The sequence below is a fragment of the Xenopus tropicalis genome, chromosome 4 (genome assembly GCF_000004195.4).
Source record: "Xenopus tropicalis strain Nigerian chromosome 4, UCB_Xtro_10.0, whole genome shotgun sequence".
NCBI lineage: Eukaryota > Metazoa > Chordata > Amphibia > Anura > Pipidae > Xenopus > Xenopus tropicalis.
The window spans coordinates 23,235,925-23,261,034 of NC_030680.2; the positions used below are offsets into that span (position 1 = coordinate 23,235,925).

At 41.7% G+C, this 25,110-nt stretch overlaps 2 protein-coding genes across 5 annotated transcripts in view; one reads left to right on the forward strand and one right to left on the reverse strand.

Annotated features, from left to right (window-relative positions):
- Positions 1–136: 136 nt before the first annotated feature.
- Positions 137–4,953, forward strand: tmem258 (transmembrane protein 258). The gene is made up of 4 exons (NM_001005138.2): positions 137–211; positions 1,166–1,275; positions 1,636–1,770; positions 4,786–4,953. The coding sequence occupies exons 1-3, from the start codon at positions 209–211 to the stop codon at positions 1,760–1,762; spliced, it is 240 nt and encodes a 79-aa protein (NP_001005138.1). The 5' UTR covers positions 137–208; the 3' UTR covers positions 1,763–1,770; positions 4,786–4,953.
- Positions 4,954–8,076: 3,123 nt separating this feature from the next.
- myrf (myelin regulatory factor) overlaps positions 8,077–25,110 on the reverse strand; it is a 90,232-nt gene continuing 73,198 nt past the window's right edge. For 3 of the 4 annotated variants that reach the window (XM_004913404.4, XM_002937648.5, XM_031900542.1), the window contains 21 exons: positions 22,860–22,983; positions 22,128–22,323; positions 20,671–20,747; positions 19,971–20,081; positions 19,085–19,175; positions 18,798–18,998; positions 18,500–18,611; positions 18,260–18,369; positions 17,884–18,029; positions 17,645–17,720; positions 16,371–16,459; positions 15,725–15,793; positions 15,114–15,194; positions 14,896–14,969; positions 14,057–14,203; positions 12,451–12,681; positions 11,417–11,504; positions 11,250–11,324; positions 11,043–11,145; positions 10,086–10,190; positions 8,077–9,284 (listed from right to left, as the gene is read on the reverse strand). In XM_004913404.4, the coding sequence (XP_004913461.1) occupies positions 9,201–9,284; positions 10,086–10,190; positions 11,043–11,145; positions 11,250–11,324; positions 11,417–11,504; positions 12,451–12,681; positions 14,057–14,203; positions 14,896–14,969; positions 15,114–15,194; positions 15,725–15,793; positions 16,371–16,459; positions 17,645–17,720; positions 17,884–18,029; positions 18,260–18,369; positions 18,500–18,611; positions 18,798–18,998; positions 19,085–19,175; positions 19,971–20,081; positions 20,671–20,747; positions 22,128–22,323; positions 22,860–22,983 (2,390 nt within the window). In that variant the 3' untranslated portion in view covers positions 8,077–9,200. The remainder of the gene's footprint in view (positions 9,285–10,085; positions 10,191–11,042; positions 11,146–11,249; positions 11,325–11,416; positions 11,505–12,450; positions 12,682–14,056; positions 14,204–14,895; positions 14,970–15,113; positions 15,195–15,724; positions 15,794–16,370; positions 16,460–17,644; positions 17,721–17,883; positions 18,030–18,259; positions 18,370–18,499; positions 18,612–18,797; positions 18,999–19,084; positions 19,176–19,970; positions 20,082–20,670; positions 20,748–22,127; positions 22,324–22,859; positions 22,984–25,110) is intronic. The other variant, XM_004913405.4, reaches the window with a different exon arrangement.

Consider the following 25,110-nt stretch of genomic DNA (forward strand, 5'->3'; position numbering starts at 1 on the left):
AAAGCCGCCAGATACGTCTGGAAACAGCGCCATGTTGTGGTTGGCATGATACCGGAAGGGGCCTAACTCTGACAGGAATTGGTTTCCCAACAGCTTGTGAGAGGGTGCCGCGTCACTTCCCAGTGTGCCTTGCGGTGACCTTTCACCCCTCCCCGGAGAGAAGCAGAGAGAGAGACGTGGCTGAAGCGGCATAAGTGGTAGCGAAGCAATGGTGAGTGGGCTGACAGCTGGGCTTCTGGCTGCCACATGTACATGTCTGCGTGTGTGTCTCACTGGGAGGTTTCACCCGTGTGTTTGCTAATGGCTGTTCTATATCCGGCATATCCTCCTATTAGCTTTATGCTATCTATCAGCAATATGTGTGCTGTAAGCATTGCACTTGCTATGGGCCCGTACTTATTGCACAAATGTCATGAAATACATTGGATTCCTGAATCCTGTAGAAATCATATACAGATAGATAGCCCTGCATAGGGCCAGCATTGGGCTTTAGTAAGGCTACACCCTGGCAGTGGTTGCTATGGGTGGCTCTCCTGGAGATGCCTTTTGTGACTCAGGGTCCCAGCTATTACATATCCTTATAGTGCTTAGTGATGTCATTGGCTCAGTGCTTACTGATGTCACTTGTGTCACATGACTAGTCGAATGTGTGAATAAAAAAAAATCCCTCTCCTTCAGCGATTTGTTGTAGTTACCCTTGTGCCCCCCCCTAATTCTGCTGCCATGGTACAACCCACATGTGCCTGTATAATAGCCCCGACCTTGTTCTTGTAAAATATAAACATATGAGAAATCTCCTCAGCCTGTGGCCCCTTTCCTATATATGGTCAGGCAACACCTTTAGATGTACGTGGGAGTGGGGGTGCAGACCATGGCCAGTGGATGAACAACCCCCCCCCCATGTAATTTGATTGATTTAGTCTGATTGTCCTACCTCATTGGTCCCTATATAAGGCAGAGAGATGATTGTTTGGCAAGCAGATCTAATAGTGTATGGTCAGATTTACTGCCACACTGTTTCCCACCATCACTTATATAGTCTGCTCTATATCTAAATGTAAATATACCCCTTGGGTAACACATTCTGTGCTGGCTTTCCTTCATCATCTTCCGTCATGCAGTCCTGTATTCACGATTGCTTTCTCTTTCTCTCCCCCGCCCGCAGGAGCTGGAAGCAATGAGTCGATACACAAGCCCGGTGAACCCGGCAGTGTTCCCGCATCTGACCGTCGTGCTGCTGGCCATCGGCATGTTCTTCACAGCTTGGTTCTTTGTGTATCCTTCTCAGCTTTAAAGGGAAAATATACTCTATATAAGTAGCTGTAAAAAATGTTTAAGTTAGAAATGCAGGGTTAGGTTATTATGGGCTATATGTTGTATTTGTTTATATACTTATAGGAGCGGGAGCTGCCAGATAGCTGGCATTTTATTTAGCTCTAGATCTCATTCATTTCATTGCTGCTATAAATGTCAGTACTTGGATGTTTCTGCTCTTTCCACTGAGAGGAGAGGAGGTGTTTGGAAGCTGGTCGGTGTAATGGCTGGCTATGGAGGAAACATAATTTTCCGTCATGTCATATGACATGCTCTTTATGTTTGTGATGCCCCAGTCTTTTCCTTAGCAACTGTTTCCAGCTATGAGGTGACTTCAACCAAATACACACGAGACGTGTACAAAGAGCTGCTCATCTCGCTTGTGGCTTCTCTCTTTATGGGATTTGGAGTGCTGTTTCTACTGCTTTGGGTTGGGATCTACGTGTGACAAAGCAGGTAAGCAGTGTGCCGGGGTTGGGATTTGTCTTGTGAGACCTCGTAAAGGGCTTTGCTGTTCAAATACAAGGGAAATGGCATATTGTGTCATAGAAAATGAGCAGTTTTCATATATACTGATCATAGTTAGTTACAGGTTGGTTAAAGGAACAGTAACACCAAAAAATGAAAGTGTATAAAAGTAACTAAAATATAATGTGCTGCTGCCCTGCACTGGTAAAAGTTGTGTGTTTACTTCAGAAAGTCTACTATAATTTATATAAATAAGCTGCTATGTAGCCATGGGGGCAGCCATTCAAAGGAGAAACGGCACAGGCACATAGCAGATAACAGATAAAACACTATTGTACTCTACAGAGCTTATCTGTTATCTGCTGTGTAACCTGTGCCTTTTCTCCTTTATCCCAGCTTGAATAGCTGCCCCCGTGGCTACACAGCAGCTTATTATATAAATTATAGTAGTGTTACTGTAGCAAACACACCAGTTTTACCAGTGCAGGGCAACAGTGCATTATATTTTTATTACTTTAAAGCTGTTTCATTTTTTGGTGTTACTGTTCCTTTAAGAATTAAGGGCACTTGTGGGTGGCCTAGCAGCAGTGTATGTAGCCGTACCGCAATCTGTAGTAGGTATATATGAGTATATATTATGAGCAATCTGTAGTAGGTATATATTATTATTATCATCATTTATATTTCTTCTATATATTCTCCAGCTTCATTGGAGTTTACAATCTAGGGTCCCTATCCCATTCTGGGTGGGTGCATGTGTAATCATAAAAGGGAACATATACTGTCTGGCACAACTTAGTGTAAAATGGCTCCGACTTCTCTTCTGAGCACTTAAAGAAAAGGGTCTTCTGACACATCTCTGCTCAGCTCTATTGCTTACAGTGACAGGAGGGATAGAACTTAGCAGGGAAGCTTCTGGGGACACTTCCTACACCAGGGACTTACGTGACTGCCATTTTGGCTGGAATTTGCCTGAATAGTACAGCAGGAGGTGCTTGACCACTAATATCAGGATAACTAATAGAAAAAAATATAATTAGTAAATTCCAAAAGTACTTAGAAGAGCACAATTTTACATTAAAGGATAAGTAAACCTTTATAAGCATAATGTAAAATTGCTTTTGCAGTTTACATTGTTTATTTCAGTTTCAGAGCTATTTATGTTTTTAACTTATTGTACAGCGCTGCAGAATATATTGGCGCTTTATAAATAAATGTTAATAATTATAACTGCCAATATAATTATTTTTGTAACAATACAACCACCTGCTGGTCAGATCCTATAATTGTACAGCCAAATAGATATGCCTTCATTAGGAAAGCAGATTGTTCTGATGTTGCTTTGCTCAGAAAAGATTAGAAGTCTCGGTTGCCCTTTCATTTGTTTTTTTTTTAATCTGAAGTTAAATCTCTCAATGTACAGTTACAGGAACTGACCAGCAGGTGGTGCTGTTGTTACAAAATTCATTTTATTGGAACTAAAGAGAACATTCTTTAAATGTGATCTGGTTTCACCCAAGCTGTTTAGTATCATCTTTATTCTTACACTTCAGTAATATGTGCTGCCCTTTATGCCACCTTGTCCCATGTAGCCCTTTCTATGTGTATGAAAGGCAAGTCTGGATAGGAATAATGAAACTGCTTTTGAATAAACAGGGCTGGGAAAAATCAGCTGTGATACAGATTAACTTGATCAGGAATGGGATCCCTTATCTGGAAACCCATTATCCAGAAAGCCCGTCTCCCGTAGACTCCATTTTAATCAAATAATTCAGATTTTTAAAACTAATTCCCTTTTTTTCTGTAATAATAAAACAGTACCTGTACTTGATCTCAGCTAAGATATAATTACCCCTTATTGGGGGCAGAACAGCCCTATTGGGTTTATTTCATGGTTAAATGATTCCCTTTTCTCTGTAATAATAAAACAGTACCTGTACTTGATCCCAACTAAGATATAATTACCCCTTATTGGGGCAGAACAGCCCTATTGGGTTTATTTCATGGTTAAATGATTCCCTTTTCTCTGTAATAATAAAACAGTACCTGTACTTGATCCCAACTAAGATATAATTACCCCTTATTGGGGGCAGAACAGCCCTATTGGGTTTATTTAATGGTTAAATGATTCCCTTTTCTCTGTAATAATAAAACAGTACCTGTACTTGATCCCAACTAAGATATAATTACCCCTTATTGGGGGCAGAACAGCCCTATTGGGTTTATTTAATGGTTAAATGATTCCCTTTTCTCTGTAATAATAAAATAGTACCTGTACTTGATCCCAACTAAGATATAATTACCCCTTATTGGGGGCAGAACAGCCCTATTGGGTTTATTTAACGGTTAAATGATTCCCTTTTCTCTGTAATAATAAAACAGTACCTGTACTTGATCCCAACTAAGATATAATTACCCCTTATTGGGGGCAGAACAGCCCTATTGGGTTTATTTAATGGTTAAATGATTCCCTTTTCTCTGTAATAATAAAATAGTACCTGTACTTGATCCCAACTAAGATATAATTACCCCTTATTGGGGGCAGAACAGCCCTATTGGGTTTATTTAACGGTTAAATGATTCCCTTTTCTCTGTAATAATAAAACAGTACCTGTACTTGATCCCAACTAATCCTTATTGGAGCCACAACAATCCCATTGGGTTTGATTAATGGATTATTGATTTTTTTGGTAGACTTAAGGTATGGAGATCCAAATTATGGAAAGAGCCCTTATTCGGAATACCCTTGGTCCCAAGCATTCTGGATAACAGGTCCTATACCTGTACATGAACAAAATAATAATTTTTAGGTTACTGTGTTATTTATGTTTCTGCACTGCACCTTTTATCCCTGCTCTAATGCATATAATACAGTAAATGACAATAAAACCTCAGTAAGTCGTTGCCCAGTGGGTAGAGGGGCTGACTGGCGTTGGTACAGGTGAAAGTCTCAGGAAAGACACAGATGTCTCTGACCAATGTCTCTCTCTCGTCTCTCCTCAGGTGTCTCCCAGGAGGGAGGGTTGATGTTTTTTGTAGCTCTGTGTGTCCGGGGACCAGTCCTGCCCGTGGGTTATTGTATCCAGTCTATCATTGCACTGTCATTTCAGCGAAGGAGATTTCCACATTATGGTGAATAACTCACAAGTCACAATAAAAACACTTTTCCAATTTTGCATTCCTTTTTTTTTTCCCTTTTCAGTTGTAATATGATTTGATCCAAGTACTCGCCATGATTCTACAAACTCTTACATTGGTTTGTATGTTATCACTTTTTCTGATTGTATTAGGGGGCTAGTTATGTTTTGATCCAATGGGGGCCCAACTGGCCAGCAACACTAAATAGGCTGTTTAGTGCAAACATAATGTAACTTTAAGGGGTGGCTCACATTTAAGTTAACTATTAGCATGTTATAGAATTTATAGCTAAGCTCAATCAGGCTCACTGACCCAAACAGCTAAAACACTATTGCTCTGTGAGGCTACAATTTTATTGTTAGAATTTACTTGTATTACTTATTCTATTCATGTCCTCTCCTATAAATATATCAGTCTCTTATTCAAACCATTCCCTGGTTGCTATGATCATTTGAACCCTAGCAACCAGGTAACTGCTGAAATTCCAAATTAGAGAGCCGCTGAGCAAAAAGTGAAATAATTAAAAAAAAAAAAAAAAAAACAATAATTCACAGTTTAACAGTTTATTGTTGATAGGGATACAGTAAATCCAGGATTCGGTTCGGGATTCGGCCAAGATTCAACCTTTTTTGGCAGGATTCAGGTTTGGATCAGTAGCTCTGGCCGAATCGAATCCAAAAAATTTGGTTCAGTATTCGGCCTAATTTTTGAACCAACAAATGTATTTGTAGCTGTAATATTGGTGTGTAGGCGCCATCTCAGTGCATTGTGCCTGAGTCTGAGCTTTCAGAAGGAGCCAGCGCTACACATTAGAACTGCTTTCAGCTAACCTATTGTTTCTCCTACTCCCATGTAACTGGAGGAGTCCCAAGCCGGACTTGGATTTCTTACTATTGAGTGCTATTCTGATACCTACTGGGAGCTGCTATCTTGCTCCCTTCCCATTGTTCTGCTGATCGGCTGCTGGGAGGGGGGATATCACTCCAACTTGCAGCTCAGCAGTAAAGTGTGCCTGAAGTTTATCAGAGCACAAGTCACATGGCTGTGGCACCCTGGGAAATGAAGAATATGGCTAGCCCCATGTGACATTTCAAAATTAAATATAAAAAAAATCTGTGTTTGTGAAAAACAGATAACAATACAGGATTCTGCTGGAGAAGCTCTATTAACTGATGGGTAAAAAAAAAACATTTTTTTCTCATGGCCATATTCTAGCTCTATTGCCCACCAATCAGTTAAAAAAAATTAAGGTAAATTCCATCAGCCACCAATTCAATGTTTCCCTTCTCACTAGCCTACATTACATTTACTATACAACTGACTCATAATGGAGATAGTGGTCTGGCCTAACTTCGGGGTTCCACTGCCCCCCAGTATTCTGACTGACTTATTAGAACATTATTAATTGAATATTTATCTGAACTTATTTACATTGGTATCTGCTTACAGGAGTTTATGAGCTGTCCCCTACAGGAACTTTTCAGCAGCAGAACCCATAGTTATTGAGCCCCTAAACTTTGGAAACAAGACATTTTCCATAAACATACTGCAGCTGCTTCAGTCCCCCCCGGGCCCTTTATAGTTACTGGGCCCCTAGCAGTTGCATGTCCTATTTCCTCTCTAGTTATCCCCTTACTTGTTAGTAAAATGATTGGTGAGTTTGTATCATAGCAGCTGTGGTTGGTTAAAAGCAAAATATCCATCAAGTTTTGTCCTAGCAAACCCTACTTTACTGATAGTTAATCTTTTGTGTGGCAGATACAAGGGACATGTCAGAAAATGTTTAGAACTGTGTATTTGTGTTTATGGGGTAGGGGCAGTGGCAGACAAATAACTTGTATGGATGGCACCATGATTTCTGATGGCGACCCACATAAGACACATGTTGGTAATTTGTGGATTTGCATTAGAAAGTTCCCCTTTAAACAGTGAATCCACTTCATTTTGGCCAAATTGCATATGGTTTTTAACCTGGCAAACCGATTAGTACTCCGGGTGCCATGTGTAGATCCTGCATTACAGTGGAAAAAATATGATGAAAAGGTTATTTTACCCAATATTCCTTTAGCACAAAAATACCGGCACAACAGGACTTAAGCGGGATAAACCGCGCTGCCCACAGCGGGTGCCCTGCCCAGTGGGTGCTGTGAGATGCCCAGTTATAACACCCAGCCAACTGTGCATGGCCAGAGTCACCTACTGCAAAAGATGTATCGTGCAATGTAAAAGCTATAATGTGGCATTATTTCAGATTGTTGTTTTATTATGATTCCTCACAAAATCAACTCATTTTATTGCCTTAATGATCTGTGATAACTGTTACCTTTAATCAGAGGTTATTCAGCTTTTGTATTCAAGCCGCTCTTGGCAGTCCAGTAATTGGGCAGTCTTAGCCTCAATGGTTATACCAAGGTAACAGATACATAAAAACAGTTATACAGTGGACATATAATTATTATATTACATAAATTTGCAGCCTCTCCACTCACAGTTTGGAGCCCAATAAGGAGGCCACTTACACAGATCTGCTTACAAGGAAAGCTCTCCCTTAGGGGGAAGACAGACTGAGCTACTAGTAGCAGCTGCTTGTCACGGCTACTAAAACAGACAATGCTGATCATTTACTGATAATTTTCTCTGTGTATGTTTTAGCAGAGGTAATTCTCAGTATTGACTATGGCAGGGTATTTTCCGGCGTTTATTAGCCATGAAAAAGTAGCTGCTACTAGTAGCTCTGTGTGTCTTCACCTTTATAATGTGCCCCACCCAGATGGTGGTCCCTACTGAGTTGATGTGATAGCTGTGCCCAAGAGCCAATCCTTTTCCTACCAAGGGGGTGATGCAGTCCTTGTCTGATGGGATTTAATACCTGCCCAGCAGATTTCAGGCAGAGCCACAGACAGATATTGGTGAGTCAGGCCATCATTTGTCCCCATGGAGTAGCCTAATCAGAAGCCATTGTTGGCCAGTATAAGCAGAGGTGTTTAGTCGGGTACATTATAGGATACACTTGCGCTCCTAGATCAGCAGAAACCAACAGAGCTGACACACGCCCACTGATGTTACACCATTGTGTAATTAATAAAGCCTAGAGATTTAGAGACTTTCCCTTTAACGGTTAAACGGTTTTGACAAACACAAAAACACCAGTCAGAGTACAAAGAATTATTTATATATTTATATATTGTGGGTATTTATACGCAGATAGGATTATCCAGTCCCAGAAACTGTTACAGCAGGATAGCGGGGGAGCATGGGAAATATAAATACAAATCTGAAAAAAAAAAAGACTTTAATGCTTAGAAAATAGGGTTTAACCAATTCCCTGCCACAAGGGGCAATGTACCAAAGGGTAGGTCCCTTATGCTTTGAATTGGTTAAACTGTTCCAGTGATGGCAAAGGCCACCAAGGCCGCTGTGATTAGTGTCTCTAATTATTGCAAGGAAACTATTTACAAAAAAATTTAAAGTTAAGAGCATAATTTGTAATAACGAGGAGAAAAAAAATGACTTTTCAGCATCAAATTCAAAGTCTTTCATGTCACCAGTTATGCGGTGAGTTGGATTTGCACGGCTTTGCACTCGGTGTGCTCTCTAAGAGTCTTTGGTGCGCTACCAACCCCCCCTCCCAATTAGCAAGATGGCCACCCTTGCACAGGCTATAGAGGGGGGTGTTTTTGGTCCTCACTGCCGTGTTAATAGTAAGTGCACTTCAGTGGTTAGACAATTAAATACAAAACACAGAAAGCTCAAACAAGAAAAAAGGAAAAAAAAAATCCACATAAAACATGATAAAAATGTCCAACATGTTCAGTAACTTCTTATTGGTTGTGCTGCCGCCGGCTTATGCCTTGGCTGCTGCGTCAAAAACCCTACGTAGGAGGTGGGATGTAGACTAACAACGGTGGGTGAGGGAAGGGAAGGTTTGTAACAGAATCACAATATTAGACACAGAAATTCAATGGCTGGGCCGCACCCATTCTTACTCCATTACTCCTGCTTATTGGCCAAGAGGGGCTACCCCTTGTCTTGCTTCCAGTTAAAGATGAGTAGACCCCCCTCTATCTCCAGTGTTGATGTGCCGTTTTACTTCCAGTTGACCCAGAAAGATCCAGTGGTGCTCAGTCTGCTCCAGTGTTGCACTTCCAGTGAGGGGAAGGGTGACCCCGTGGCTGCCCGCAGTCTGTGGGGGGGACGGGGAAGGACACGCCTGTTTCCATTTTAAGGAAGGAGAACGGTAATAGGCAGATATTTCTCTGCTGCTGCCGCTGCCCAGAGTATCAGTCGCACAGTCGATAAAATCTGAAATAATAGTCTGTAACTTGTGAGGGATCAATAGAGAGATCGTTGCAACCCGAGGCACTCTGCAGGGTACAAAGAGAGGGGCATCTTATCAATGAATTTGAATCTCTGGGTAACACACTTATAATACATTAAACTAAGCGCACTATAGCTTCTGTTAGGCCATCTTTTATATGTTGGATCCAGTATAATGTACTGTTTTACTCTTTCAGAAGAAATCATTTTTAAAAATGGGAATTATTTGATTAAAATGGGAGATGGCCATCCCATATTTTGGAGCTTTTTGGTTAAACAGGAGTCAGTAAGCGCCGAGCCCAGAGCATGTGCTGGGAATCAGCAAAAAGAAACAGATGGGAAAACTTTGGGCGACTTCAGAAAACAAAGCACCACATATGTTTTTCCACCAGCGATATCAGGAAATTATCAAGGGATTTTTTGTCACCCGCAGATATAACCACAGGTGACCAATCTCCCTGTGTGCCATCACCCTAACTTAAAGCGAAGACAAACACGGTGATTATTTGCCGCAACATTTTTAAAAGTTGCAGCGACTAATCCGCACAGAGAAAACCCGGGTGCAATTTGTCCCAGTGACTTGTACACTTCCCTATGGCGGGAAAGTCGCCACGATTAGTCACTGTAACTTTTTTAAAAAGTCACGGTGACTAATCGCCCCATGTGTCTTCGCCCTTACAGATAACTTTATGTCATTGTTATCTAACAGTGAGATAGAGCTACCGATGTTATGGTGGTCAAAAGATTCACATGTAATGCCTCCAGCAATAGTTGGAGTAAGAGTGCTACATTTGGTCCCAGAATGGTACAGTAAGGAAGCAGAATGGGGAGACGGAATAAAAGCTCACCGGAGGAGCCACGCGCAGGTGAAAGGTGAAATCTTGCGAGGGAAGTAACTGCAGGGTCCATAAGTGAGACGTGGGAGAGACCTGCATGACGCACACATCTGTCCCCTGTAATGAAGAGAAGGCACAGTCACTAAACAAGAGTCAATTGTATGCGGCGTGTCTCACTGTCACCACATGAAGACCTAGAGCTTAGACCCCCATATGTAATAAAGGCACTTAGTTTGCCCAGGAGCAGTAACCCATAACAGCCAATGAAATGTTTGCTTTTGAACAGGTTGATTGGTTGCTATGGGCAAACTTAGTGCCTTTTATGTCTAGAACCATGTTTTTTCTACTGACCCTAAAAAACCCAAGTGAAATATAAATCTGCCTGTGAGAACCTGTGCTAGACATTTATGGGTCAATGCAAGCATCAAATGATAACTGCAGAGATGCATGGCAAAATGACTAGCCTGTTGCGTCCCTTCATAAAAGTGTAGACTTCTGAAGTTCTACACACTCACACACTCACAAAAACTTGATTTAGGTTCACCAAATTTAGTATCCACTTTTTGTAGTTTTTGCCAATTTACATACTCCCTCCCACCATGTTTATGTGGGCAGTAGTTTTCAGACTTTTCAAGATCCTGCCCTCAGGTAGATCCAACATTGGGTTGGTGTTTCTTAGCACATAATTAGATTACATATATATGAAAACAAGAATGTATCAGCCATAGTTGCAAGAATATCTGGAGCACTTAATCATAACTAAGGCTATAGACATGGCTTCCAACATTATCTTTGTGTGTCAACAGGCATTTTACCTAGATTTCATAACTGGCATCCAGGCTAAACCCCTAGCCACTGCTCTGGGTCCCACTTATTGGCCAAACCTACAGTTTGGGAGCCAAAGGCTCCTTCTAACTCCTGCCCTGGCTGCTAGTCCAAGTATTATGATGCTAGTACATCTCAGTATACCTGGGGGCAGCTTTGGTTCCTGGGAGATGTGACAGCTGCTGATTCCTGACAGCCCTTTCCTTCTGATGATTCACAGAAGTTCACCGACACAGGTGAGGAGGAACTGAAATGAGATTCTTGTTAGATTCATGCTTTTTAATGCCAAGTATATGAATGCACTGAGCAGGCATCAGCAAGAGAAAGGGATATGCAATGATTAAAACTCACTTGAGCTCCAAGGTAAGGCTGCCGGACAGAGGACTGTATTTGCTGATGGGGAGTTTATAGGTGTAATTTCCTGACCTGGAAGGGTAGGGAAATATCAGGATGAGTTACCTTGGGGCAGGGATATAACCCAGTATTGTTACTTATACAGACAGTTGAGCAACACTCACCCACAGGTATCGAGCGAGGCACATGAACGGTTAGTAATGAGCGTGTCGGTCTCCAGCAGGCGTACGGAGGTGAGAGAGTAGCGAGTGTCTGTTTAGGGAGATACAGAGAGACTGAGATATAGCTAATAGCATATAGGGGCATCTCCAGTCAGTTAAGATATTATCAAAGAAGTACTAAACTGAACAGATCTACAGGTAGGGGATCTCTTATCCAGAACCCTGATATCCAGAAAGCTCTAAATTACAGGAAGGCTATAATTTAGGGCTAAACTCCACAATCACTTTTGTTGCATGGTGTTGTATCGACAGAACCCATCTGACAATCAGAAAATATCTGATGTGTAAACTACATGTAACTTTTGCCATTCGACATGACAAGCCTGTCGGAAGGGAAATGCATGTGACAAAATAAAAACTGATAATGTCGGAAAGACTTTTGTTTCTCATTGAAATACATTTACTGTTGATTGTTGATGCATGAACAAAAGAAATATCTGACTCTATCTAATCCGACATTACATTGCAGCCTATGGAGATCAGAATTTGTAGGCTGCTGTTATGGGGAGTTGTGGGGAGTTGCATGACAAGATCAGATAAAATCTAACCTGCAAAATCTGGTCAAACCCATTTTGGCACCCCACAAATTAGATTGCAAAGTATTTTACCCAGGCTGTGGAAAAACTGAGTGCTGTGCTACCATTTTACTGGCATCCCCTGCGCAAATTCCTGTTCGCGCATACACAGGGTCGGACTGTGCCGCCGGGACTCCGGGAAAAATCCCAGCCCAGACCCAACCCTTACCAGCGCTCCCCCTACATGACCATTCCTCCCGTAAAGAGTTAAATATTTTTTTATATGTATATATATTGGTCATATGGATAAGGGTAATGCTACTTATAAATAGGGTTTACTTTAACTGTATGAACTATAGTTAGATATGGCATGGGCATAACATAATAAGTTTTATTTATCTATGTATTTAGGCACACATAAAAAAAATGCAGCCAGATGGAATAAAATGATGATTTAATTACCATAGCCATTTCCTTGAGTCTTGTCCATTGGTGTAGTGGGTGTACTTTCCTCCTCCAAGCTCCTCCTTCCGCGGAGGTCCTGCCCTGGAAGACTGTTGGGGTTGTGTTTGCTTTTGCCCTGGGTATAAGGTGGCACAGGGCTGACTGGTCTGGGAAGGGTCTGCAGGGAGTTGCGGTTCTTGTCCAGATTGCGAGACTTTGCTTTCCTGATAATTGTGGATGGAGCAGGGTCTATGGGAATATTACATAGGAATATTAATAAGTTTTGTCTCTGAGAAAACTCTTTGACATAGAATGGGGGTCAGGGGTGTGCAGAGGCAATTCTGGGGTGGAGGCAACAGCCTTAATGTGGCAACCTCTTACCCCTCTGCTCTTACCTCCCTTGTATTTGAGTAAGCTGAGGTGGGGGCAGCAGGGTCGGACTGGGCCACTGGGGCACCAGGAAAAAAAAATAGTGGGCTCCAGCCCTGGTGGGCCCCGGAAGCCCAGACCCAATCCCTGAAGAGAGCTCCCCCAAGCCAACGGTCTCCCTCCCATGATACACTGAAGGTACGTTTAATTTTAGCGCGTTGGGGAGGGGGACAGACAGGTGACGGAGGACCCTGTGGGTGTGTGTGTATGTGAAGGCCACTGCAGGGCCCATTGGGGGGTGCAGGGGCCCCTGAGGCAGGTGCAGTCGTACTGTGTGTACCAAGAAGGCAAATTTATGGTTATAATAAAGACTGAGGACGTATTAATTTAGAGGCAAACAGCCAATTTTGTGCATCTAGCCTGCTGTGGGTCTGGACTCAGATTCAGGTCCAGACTAAGATTCAAAATAGGCCCTGGCATTTTAAGTACACAGAGGCCCCCCAGAAATACAAAGAGTCCCAAACAGCCCCCACAGGCCCAATAAATAGCAAATGTCTTTGGCATCTTACAGCAGCCTCTCTATCATATGCCAGAATCTACGGATTGCCAGTGCAGGCCTTCACTCACTTCTGAAGTACAGTGCCAGTACAAAGACCTGTGATTTTCAGATTAGTACAGTGCAGCATGCATTTAACATCACTGTATTTATGGCCTGACTGGGCCAGGGACATAACCACCCTCCCATCTGCCCCCTAACTTGTGTGAGGTGCAGTGTGCAAGTGAATAAGCACCAAGGGGTGCAATCCTGATTTGGGAGATTGTTAAAAAAGCCCAGTACTGTCATGATGGTATCATAAATCACCCTCTGCTGACCTAATAAAATTACTTGAATGTGCAAGTCTTCAGGCTATTTTTGAGGAGGTTCTAATTAATAAAATATTTGTGATAAGAAATAAAACTTTAATAACACACACTAGGCTCACAGCCAATATATATTGTTAATATATTTTTAGACAATATATTTAGTTGCCAAGGTCAGTGACAACAATAACCAGAAAGCAAAGTAAAAATCTTAGATATAGGGCAAAAATAAAAGCAAATAATTCATATACAGTATATATATATTAATATATATATTGATTCTAGGGAAAGGATCATTTACAAAAAACTTTTTCTCCCAGGGACTGATCTATTTCTAGATTGGGAACACCCTGTACAGAAATAAGTTTTAGCAGATGCTTTGCTAATTTCCAACCTGTCTGTGAGTTGGTCTCGGCTGATGCTGCGGAGGTTTTCCGGGTGATGGTGGGAGATTCAGAGCTTAGAATGCGAGGGCAGCAGACAGGTTCACAAGGCGGATCCATGCAAAGGTTAATGGTAAGCGGAGGGTCTTGTTGCCAGTCTGTGAAATAACATGGAGACAATTTATCACAGAGCTCAGTGAGGGTGCAAAGATTTTCCACTTATCTGACCAAATGTTATATATATAAATTTTATTTCTACCCTAAAAATCATCAGCAGGTAAATAGTAACTGACGGTTTCTAAAACTGAAAATGTCCATACCCATTAACTTTGCTATTAAAAATTAGAACAGTAGCAACCTAAATATGCCCAAACCACATCAACTCCACACTATGCTAAACCAACTATGTCCCATTTGTACCCCTGTGTGCTTATTACCTGCCCACCATCCCTATCTCATTACTAAGTATCATGGAATGAGCAGTAACCTCAATTCAAATTTATAGAGCGATTCTTTCCTCACGTCACACAGTTTTTTTTGTTACCTTACAATTGTATATTCTTAAAATAAATCTATAAAATACACACTACAGGACAAGCCTGATGTGCATTTCACTCCTGACACTGTGAAGCTTTATTAAAGGCCTTTAATCTCTTCTACCTCCTGCTGTACATGCTACTGATCGGAGATCATCACAAGAAGCCTGGTCAAGTGGCCAAAGATGCAATAATATGATTTTTATTAACATGTATGACAAATGGGATCAACAGTGGTGCACTTTGGGAGGGAGGCCTCTGAAGGCTTTATATAAATAAAGAGCAAAAGAATCCCCACAAAGATCAAACCTAACCTGGACTTTTTGTTATCTTCGGTGGAGGGGTGGTGGAGCCTTTCAGTTGTGTGGTGTCAAAGTTCTGGCTAGACCTATAAAAATAAAAATTATTGACATAAGCCAGAAGGGAAGAAATAAGGTTTTGTTAAAGAAATAAATTATGTAGTATATGCCTCGGTGTGACAAGCAAGATGGCTTCAGGCAGTAGTACAAATATGAGAGAGATATAGACGTACCCTGTGCACAAAGCATAAGGAAGAGTAAGGTGGATCTGTCGGAAGAAAGTCAGAGTACAGCTACCGGGCCGAGTAAGAGAGCTGCCAGCAGCAAGGAGATAAGACCATGAGATATAAGAACTGATAGGCAAGAAAAAACAGAGGCAGATATTCACATTGATCAAAATAAGAAAATAATTCCCAGAAAAACTGGAATGAAAGTTAGAGCAGATACATTGGGGAGGGCAGAATATAAGATAAAAGTGGAAAAAGGTGGTGAGGATGGAAGAGAGAAAAGAAAGGAGTGACATCAACAAGACAATTAAAAGATTGACACAAGGTGAGGATAGCAAGGAAATAAGGGAGAACAAAAGGGTGTGAAAAAAGTGGGGAGAAGAAGGTAAGGTGGAATTAGGGTATCACAAAATGCCAGTATGGGGTCTGTGCCAATGCTGCTCATAAAAGTATTTTAATCTGGAATGGGAAATGGAAAATCAGTAGGCCAAAGCTTTTTTTTCTTTTTGTTTCTTCTGAACAACTGCACGCCTGTTTCTCCAGCAACCAGGAAGGTAGTTAATAGGAATGTTACATGAATGTATATTTCTGTCTCTTTAGGAAACCCAGTCACTTACCCGTCAATGCCCAGCATATCATCTTCACTGCGCAAGTTCAATACGTACAGTGTTGTCATAGAGATGACACTGCAAAAAGGAAACCATTACACGTGTTAATGAAAAGAGATACACAGTTAAGTAGGGTGATAGTGAGGATAAATATTAAGTAACAAGATGCAGTATATGGGAATTTCAAAAAATAACAGGAATAAATGTATGTATAATAAGGGCCATGGTACTGAAAGAATTCTACAAAATATGGACTTGGGTATGAATATAGAAGTAATAAAGGTAGGCTGATCTGTGGATGGGTATGAACAGGGCCAGCATCAGTAGCAGCCAGGTCGGACATCTTTTAGGGGCCCAGAGGAAACAGGGCTGCCTGGATGTTAACAGGTTGCCTTATCATAACACTGGAGAGGAAGCAGCTGGGGAAGAGGTTATGTGCCCTGTGTCTGATATGTGAAATCAAGCAAGAGGCAAACATGTCCTCCCAGTGCCAGCTCACTTAATAATATTTTGCCCCTGCCTATAAAAGAGCTGCAATGGTTGTTTTAATTGCTGTAGTCTTTTGTGTGCCGAGAAAAAATGTGCTTTGTAAATTATTTAGTATAATATTCTCTGTAGAAGTTGGAAATCTTGTTTTCCTTGTAAATGTTCTTACCTGAAAGCCATGATAATAACCAGAGCAATTATGGTTGCTTGAAGGAATCGCTGACTGACACAGCTTTGGTCTGCAGGGCCAGAGACAGTCTGAATGGGACAGAGAAATGAAGTTTATATATATATATATATATATATATATATATATATATATATATATAGGCTCGAATGACGGCACACACAGGATTTGCAAGAAGAAATCACTGGATCAAACAAAAAGTATTTGCATCAGAGGTTAATTGATTCCAACGTTTCAGCTCCACACGGGAGCTTTCGTCAGGGAGCTGAAACGTTGGAATCAATAAACCTCTGATGCAAATACTTTTTGTTTGATCCAGTGATTTCTTCTTGCAAATCCTGTGTGTGCCGTCATTCAAGCCTATATATTGTTTTTCCGCACAGGCACCCAGGTATCAACTTTTTTCTTATGGTGTGCAGCTTACTAGCAATTTTTATATATATATATATATATATATATATAAAATAACACACATGGTATCACATACTGATATGCAATGGTACACATATTTAATCATTATGATAAACATGTAATTATGAAAGCATAAAAGATGTTACAAATAATTCTCATAAAATGCTAGGGATTAAATATATGAAAGTAAATGCATGCATAAACGTGAAAGCAAAAGGTAATTTGCCATTGGATTGGTAACATTTTGGTGTATGCAATTTTACCAGCACACATTACCTCTATGGAATTCTTAGGCTGTGTTTTGATTAAAAAACAAGATTTGCCTGGATTTTGCACCTTACACGTACATAAGTGAACCTAAAGGTGGCTACACACGAGCTGATAATAGCTGCCGTCAGTCTGAGTTGGCAGCTTATCAGCCTGTGTATGGGGCCGTCAAACAGGCCTGCCAGCCGATATCTTGTTGAAAATCAACCAGGTGTTAATTAGACAGATTTATAAATCCCATTAGGGCTAGAAGCCCATTGGCATGTTTATGCAGTTCTTGTCCTGACAGCCTGCATCCAGTAAATGTCATCTGATCTTTCAGCCCAAGGGCCAAATGATGGGATCAATCTCATATCAATCGCCCACCTCAAGGTGGGCATAATGGGGAAAGATCCGCTCATTTGGCAACCTCGCCAAATGATTGGATGTTCACGTGTATGGCCAGCGTTAGACAGTGCTAAAAAGACTGATATACATGAAGATAGAGTCAGAAATAAAGGCATATCAAAAAGTTCAAAAGTTGTTAGACAAAAGCAGGCAGCCACTTGTTGCTATATGCTTTTTTATTATATACTAACCTTGCCCATGACTTTGGGGGGACGTTGCTTATAAGGCACACTCCCTGCACGGCTGAACTGACTACTGCCAGTGTGACTAAAAGTAAACAGAGCAGCGTTAATGGAACCTGTGTGTAGCAGCACCAGGGAAGACAAGCACAACAAGAGAAGGAAATGATAATATGTGAGGTAATGAGTAAGGTCAGTTCTTCTGTGTGAACTTTCTAGTGATCTCGACAGGAAGAATCTTTCATTAATACCTGTTAGTGCTTTTCATGCTATCCAGCCTCCGGAGCTTGGCCAGTTTGCGGCTCCACCTTTCTAGCTCATCAATACGGGTTTCCAGGTTGTCTGTCAGCTTGCAGAGTTCCTTAACAGCTCCCACGTTCTCCATAAAGATCCGTTCCTTGGAGATTATGAAGATGGTGTATTCAGGTCACATACAAAAATGTTTTTCTTTCAAAATACCTACAGTCATGTATCTCTTTCTCATACAAGTAATAACAACTACCCCAAACACTTGCAGTCCAATGCAATTCTCTCACATTGTAAATATCAATATTTACTCTCACACACCTAGCAAAGAGCAACTCTTCCTCAACTCACCTCACAGACAACAAGTTTACTTAGACTTACCTTGTTAACAACCAGGAAGTTTTCAATGGTTGCCCCATTTGCACACACTAAATCTCCACTTTCCTTAACAGCATCAGGGAGTATCTCCTGCACTTCCTGAGCAATCACCCCTGCAGAAAGTAGTCAGTACAGTTAGCCCAGTCACAAAAGAAAGAGAATCTGTTGATGTTACACTAATAAGGTGAGATATGTTCTCAATAAAGGTGGGGAGGAATACAGTAGAAAGTCTGGAAGAATGACCTGTTTCTGCTGCATTTTCATCCAGCCCAACAGTGCTTGCGAACTCAGGTTTGTAGTGATAATGAACTAGGCGCATCTGAGAGATCCGCTTTAACTGTTCTGTTGTATCCACCTGAAAATGCAAGGAAACCAGACACTTAGCACATATAAAATAGTAGGCTGCTTAAGTTTTTAGTAGTTCTATCTTTCATTCAAGTATAATCCTTGTTAATATAACAATTTTGACCTTCATAGGTTGTTTTGTTCCTATTCCTGATTCCCTAGAATCCTCTTGTTTATTTAACTCATCCACTCTTACCTCCTCGACGGATTCCTTGGCTCGAATATCAGACGGGTGCATGAGAGAGCCCATAATCTTGACGTTGCCATGTACCACAAGAGCTTCATCTGGTCGTTCTGTATTTATGCCAATCCGTCCATGATGGAAGACAGTATCTGGTAGCTGCCCACGTTGCCACAGCACCTCACTGTCGCTCTCAAACTGGCCTGGGTTAGAAGCCTATTAGGAAAAAAGTCATAGAGTCAGGTAAAAACATGAACTCTTAACTATCATCATCATAAAAAACAAAGTTTGCTTTTAGGTACCCTGACTATGATGCGCTCAGAGGATTGTGCTGCCACCAAGTACGTCTGATTCTGTGCTTGAACCTGGAGAGCCACAACCAGGAGGAAATATCTGCATAGAAGAAAAAAGGGCACATTAAGGACTTACAGGGAGTCAGTTCAAATGGGAAGGCAAAACAGAGACTGGCATGGAATTACCAAATCAACTGTGCACTCTAAGGGGTGAAGACACACAGAGCTACTAGTACCTGCTACTTTTTAATAGCTACTACATTTCAGAATATACCCTGCTGTAGATAATACAGAGAATTACCTCCGTTAAAACACACGTAGAGACAATTATCAGTAAATAATTAGCATTGTCTACTTTAGTAGGCGTGACAAGCAGCTGTTACTATTAGTTCTGTGTGTCTTCACCCTTTGAGTTTGAGTTGCAATAGTAATTATAGAAAAGTATTTCTGGGCTCATTCATAAAAGGGCCTTAGACAAGAGGCTGTCAGATTGAAGAAAGGTTACAGCCAAGTTAAATTTAACTTAGTTACAAAAACAGGAGGGGGACTACTGCCCAACTGTGAACACTTTTGTATAAATAAAAAGCATAACCTAAATAATGGAAGCACCAAAGTAAATAAAGGGCAAACTTGTAAATAAACTGTACAGTAGGCTAATATTTCCAGCACACAAGTGTGTTGAATAGCCAGAAAGAATTTAATAGATATGTTTTGTGTTCTGTGCATACTTCTCACCTGTGGTCTATATAGGATGTTGGTGTGAATGATGTTCTTCAATTGTGCTACTATGTATGTGTCAGTAAATCTGAGTGGATGTGACTGCTATAGATTATGGTTGGATGTACACAGGCTACTTATATCCATGCAGAATAGCGTGTGACCCATGTGTACTCACCTCTGATCTGGATTGGGCTTTCCTTTCTTCCTCATGTTATTTGCAGTGGTCTCACTAAAATGCAGCCTGCCAACTGTCACTTTAGTGACTTGATCCGGGGGAAGGGATAGCCTGAAAAAGATAGTATGTGTGGGATCTACATATAGCACACTAGAATGCAGTAGTCTAAATTCAGGTTACTGCTACACAGAGAGACTGACTGCTTCAGGGCAGGTAATAAGATAGTGCCCACCCACCCATGCAAATATGCATTGAAACAACATTTTGTGCACACAACAGGCTATGCCATCATGCCTTGCAGGTTAAACCTCATTTTGGAGTTATACAGATAGGTCCAAACTATGGCCATTTAGATGGTAGTGGATGCTGGAAAACATATGAAATTAATAACTACTGAAACAACGTGAGTTGGGCACCATTTACATCCATCCATATTTCCCTGCTGCCTTTATTTCTTATAGCACGTACTCTCCCCTTCTTCAACTGCAGCTCTGTGAGTCCCCACTATGTGGGGGGCCCTGGGCAGTTGTTCCTTTTTTACACCCCCTAAAGATAGATCTGGGTTTAACAGGTACAACCCCTTTTCTTGAATTAGTAATAACTTGGACAAAACTTGGAGACCCCAACGTAGAAGAGATTATATTCTTTAAAAAAAAAGTCTGGAAAACAAACAAAAAGCCACAACCTCGCAATAACTTACGTTACAGGGTGAAATGGACGTTTGCTGCGGTCAGACTGTGACTGCTCGATGCTAATTGATTGATTTATGGCCTCCAGCTGCAGAGACAGACAGGTACCATGGGCATGATGAATAACAAAAAAACATTGGTTTTCAAACAAATAAAATAAGACAAATTAATATTCACCCAAAGACAAACAATATGTTGGAATGGAAAGCTAGCAGGCACAACTTGTGCTCAACATGTAGTGGCAGGAAACAGGCAGTCCATAGGTTGATGTACTTGTACTCTTACTTGAGGATCATTAGGGCTCTTACACACGGGCATCTTTTTGCGCATTTGAAATGTGTTTTAGACGCATGTTCGAGTGCATCAGTTAATTGATTCCATAAATTCTGTTGTTTGTTCAGAGTTTTTATTTTTTGCATTGGGTTTCATAAAAGGTATATAAATGCAATATATGTGTTTTTACAAACTCAGTATGCCTTTGTAAACACATTAAAAAAATGCCTGTGTTTAAGAACCCTTACTAAGGTGCAAGACAGAATGCCTGTGAGCAAAAGGTACATGGAGAGTACCAACTAAAGGCAGGTATTAAATACTGGCTTCTCGTATGCTCTTAAGTAGGGCCTGAAGAAGGTGTAGGCAGAAGGGGCACATGCTTGGGGCACAACAGAGGCAGGAACTTGGCACATAACCCATTTACCTGCCCCTAGTTTGGCCTACTATCACTTCACCCTTACTCAGCGACTGCCCGGCTGAAGGAGCAGTAATGCAATGAGCTTCACCGTCGTGAATCACAACACTCATCAATCCCTCCCACCGCTTGTCAAACTCACTCACTGTCTCCTTACGGAGGGGTGGGAGCTTTAAGGAGCGGAGCCATTCTCAAGCACTGCAGTTTGTGCTGGCATCAGATGTGCCAACAAATGTGCAACTGGTGCAAGCTGCATATGGCACATTTCACTGCAAAAAGGGTATACAGAATTTTGCCAAGTGCTGGTGGTGCCTACCCATTTTTAAATGAGTCCTTTGGTCTTGTAGTATTAAATTCCCTTTAGGATTTGTTCACAATGCAGGCAGTTTTGTTTGTTTCTATTTCATGGATCCTAAAAATCCAAATGAAACAAGATACATAACTTTCTCTATTAATTTTCACCTAATTTTAGGAAATATGAGCCCCTGGGAATGCAGCAAGGCTGGGGGCTTTTCTAAAAGCAGAGCATTTACATAAATAAAGGACATTCAACCTATGGTCCTCCAGTAGCCTTTGGCTGCCAGAGGGATGCATAAGGTTGCAATTGGAGAAAGATGGAGAAATAGAGGTTGCAATACCCTTGATGTGTAATCTTTGTTGTACTAGTAAGTATGTTCTAACAAGAGACCCCTGTAATTCTGATGGAACCAATCAAACGCCCTCTCTGATCTACCATACCACTGGTCCTGCATATATCTCTTTGTCCTGCTAGCAACTCACCTTCACTCCATTTAATTTAAGATAGAAGCATTCAATTGGCAGGATACCCTCAGGAGTCTTAACATATTTTGGCTCCCCAATCATTCCTATGTACACTGTGACCTGAAAATGGTTTTTCTTCTGGCACACAAAAGCATCATCTCCAGATGAGAAGTTAAACCCCTTGTCGGCATCCACCTTATAGGTGGGCATGGGTCTGTTAAAAAAGATGAAAGCTTAATGTTAGCCCCAATGACCTCTAATATGTACAAACAAAAAAAGTTCCATAAAGGTAGAAGTCTCCACAGCCAAACCTTTTCAATTTGCTATTTGGTACACCAATCCATGTGCAAGTGCCTTGCACGCTGTACTTGTATATGAGCCCCAGAGACTGAATTACTTTCAGGACTAACAGGTTTCATGGCTAGCTATTTTTGCACCCAGCATTGTGCCCTGGAATTGTAAATGAGCCCATATATTCTGAAATCCCATGTTCTGCACACAAATCCGATGTTCTACATACCCAAACAAATCAAGAAGGGATTTCTTATGTTATCTAGGATACATTAATCCTTCGAATACTGTAAATTAACATTATTTTAACTTTATCTGTAGGACGTCACAACGGTATGATTCAATAAAACTGATAAGACCATCTGAATCCACATGGCCTTTAATTAAACTAATTTTTCTACGTAAAGTGACCATGTGCAATAAGGTATGCAAGTAACCGGGGTTAAAATATTTACTTACAGTTCCTTGTAGCTGGCATCATAGAGAGGGACCCATTTGTTCTGCAGATGAGGCTGCCATTTTATAGATTGGTAATTAGGATCAAGATAGGAACCGTTTAGACTGTCATTGTCCTGTATGAGACCTATGGGAAGGAACACAAAGGTTTAGATAATCAGACAATAAATGGAAGACCTAACTGACTGTAAAAGAGCAACCTACTTAATTTATAAAAAAGGGGCACAGAGAGCTGCCCTCTTATTCCTTATTTTAACAAAGTCTGAAAAATAAGGCTGGCTGCTTTATTACACAATGCCAGTGATGTAACTGCTGATTTTGTGGCAGACTCAATGCAACAGGCTGCACTGACAAGTTTAATGGTGTAGTGCCGGATTCCCCAGTTGGGGAGCAGCACAATCATGAAAATAGTTCCTAAAGGTGACCAATAAGGGCTGTGATTTGTTATTAGGTAGCCCAATGTGGACTGGCAGACTACAGAAGGCTCCCTTTGGCAGTACACATGGTCTTTATGCCTCAAAAACTTGCATCCAAGTCAGAAATTTAGAAATGGGCACCAGCTTTGAGGCTACTGGGAGCAACAGCAAAGGGTTTGGTGAACAAGTAGTTTGTTGCTCTCCACCACCTTGGTGTTCGATCAGCAGGTAGTCAGGGTTACTTCCAGGAGGCACCCTGCAGCTCTTCCCAGTGTGGATCTCATTTGGCTGGAGACTTTATTTAGTCCCAGAGAGCCCTACAGGACACTTTGGATACTATTAAACACTGTAACAAAGACCTCCATCTAAGGCAGTGCTGTCCAACTGGCGGCCCGCGGGCCGACCTCCCTCTGTGTGGCCCACCACCTGTCTGGCTGCTTTGATGGCTTACCTTTGAGTAAGCATTAAATGGTATCAGTACTGAGATTAACTGGCCCCCTGCATGGTTCTCACCTCAGATTCAGGCTGTAATCCCTCTGTATTGTTTAAAAATGTAATCCCCTGTGTTTTTCACACCTTTTAATCCCTGCATTGTTCACCCCCTGCAGTGTTCACACCTCAGGCTCAGGCTGTAATCACTCCCATTGTTCACTTCTTCACACCTCAGACATAGGTACTGTAGGCAGAGTATGGCACATACAGCCAGCATAGGGCAGGTAGAGTATGGCACACACAGGCAGCATAGGTCAGGGAGGGTATGGCACACACAGGAAGGGTAGGGCAGGCAGATTATGGCACACACAGTCAGGGTAGGGCAGGCAGAGTATGGCACACACAGTCAGGGTAGGGCAGGCAGAGTATGGCACACAGAGGCATCATAGAGAAGGCAGAGTATGGCACACACAGGCAGGGTAGGGCAGGCAGAGTATGGCACACAGAGGCAGCATAGAGAAGGCAGAGTATGGCACACACAGGCAGGGTAGGACAGGCAGAGTATGGCACACACAGACAGCATAGGACAGGCAGAGTGCTGCCTGTGTGTGCCATACTCTGCTTGCCCTATGCTGCTTGTGGGAGGTGAACCTGGCAGGGGTTTGTTGTGGGAGTTTGTTAGCAGTTGGAAATTAAATGGTCCCTAAGGTGTGTAATTATGTACTGGGGGTTGCTGTGCTATCCACAGGGGAGGAGGAGGCATATGAAATTTAAGGGTATATCTTAATATGACATAATTCTTTCACATATGAATGATGGTTGATATCCCCACAGTAAGGACCAAGCATTTGGGATTTTGCTGTGCTACCACCATTGTGATAAAATAGGTGTGGTTTGAAGTGGGTGTGGTTTCAAAAAGGCGAGTGGTCAAAACTGGCTTCCATTAGCGGCCCTCCACCATGTATGCTAGAGAAATTCCGGCCCTCGGCACCGTAGAAGTTGGACAGCACTGATCTAAGGGAAGTCAAAAAGTCTATCTTGGACATCAAAGAGATTGGCTTTAGACTGATAGTTGTCAGGGTAGCCTGACCAATAGCAGTAAGCCTTCCCACAATGGCAACAGATGAAATCACCTTCTATCATCAGAAGTCAGCCCCATCTTCCAGAACTCTGTGCTTAGTTTGCCAGCTCCTCACCTGAGATATCTAAATTATAAATCATATAAAGCCGAGCTGGGTGATTTTGAAATATACCCCCACCCAAAGTAAGCATAGTGCACCATTCTCCATCCCAACTTGTGCCTGCATGTTTGTTCAGCCTAAAATATGGGCTTTGTTGTCAAGTGAAGCTATAGTGTGAGGGCAGTGCAGTTTGGCTTGTGGGTGCTGGTATGTTTGTGTGTTCTG

Bases quoted from the DNA above. Each gene is read 5' to 3' on its own strand.
- tmem258 (NM_001005138.2), top strand. The intron at 1,276-1,635 runs GTATCCTTCTCA...AACTGTTTCCAG, and splicing joins TTCACAGCTTGGTTCTTTGT to CTATGAGGTGACTTCAACCA.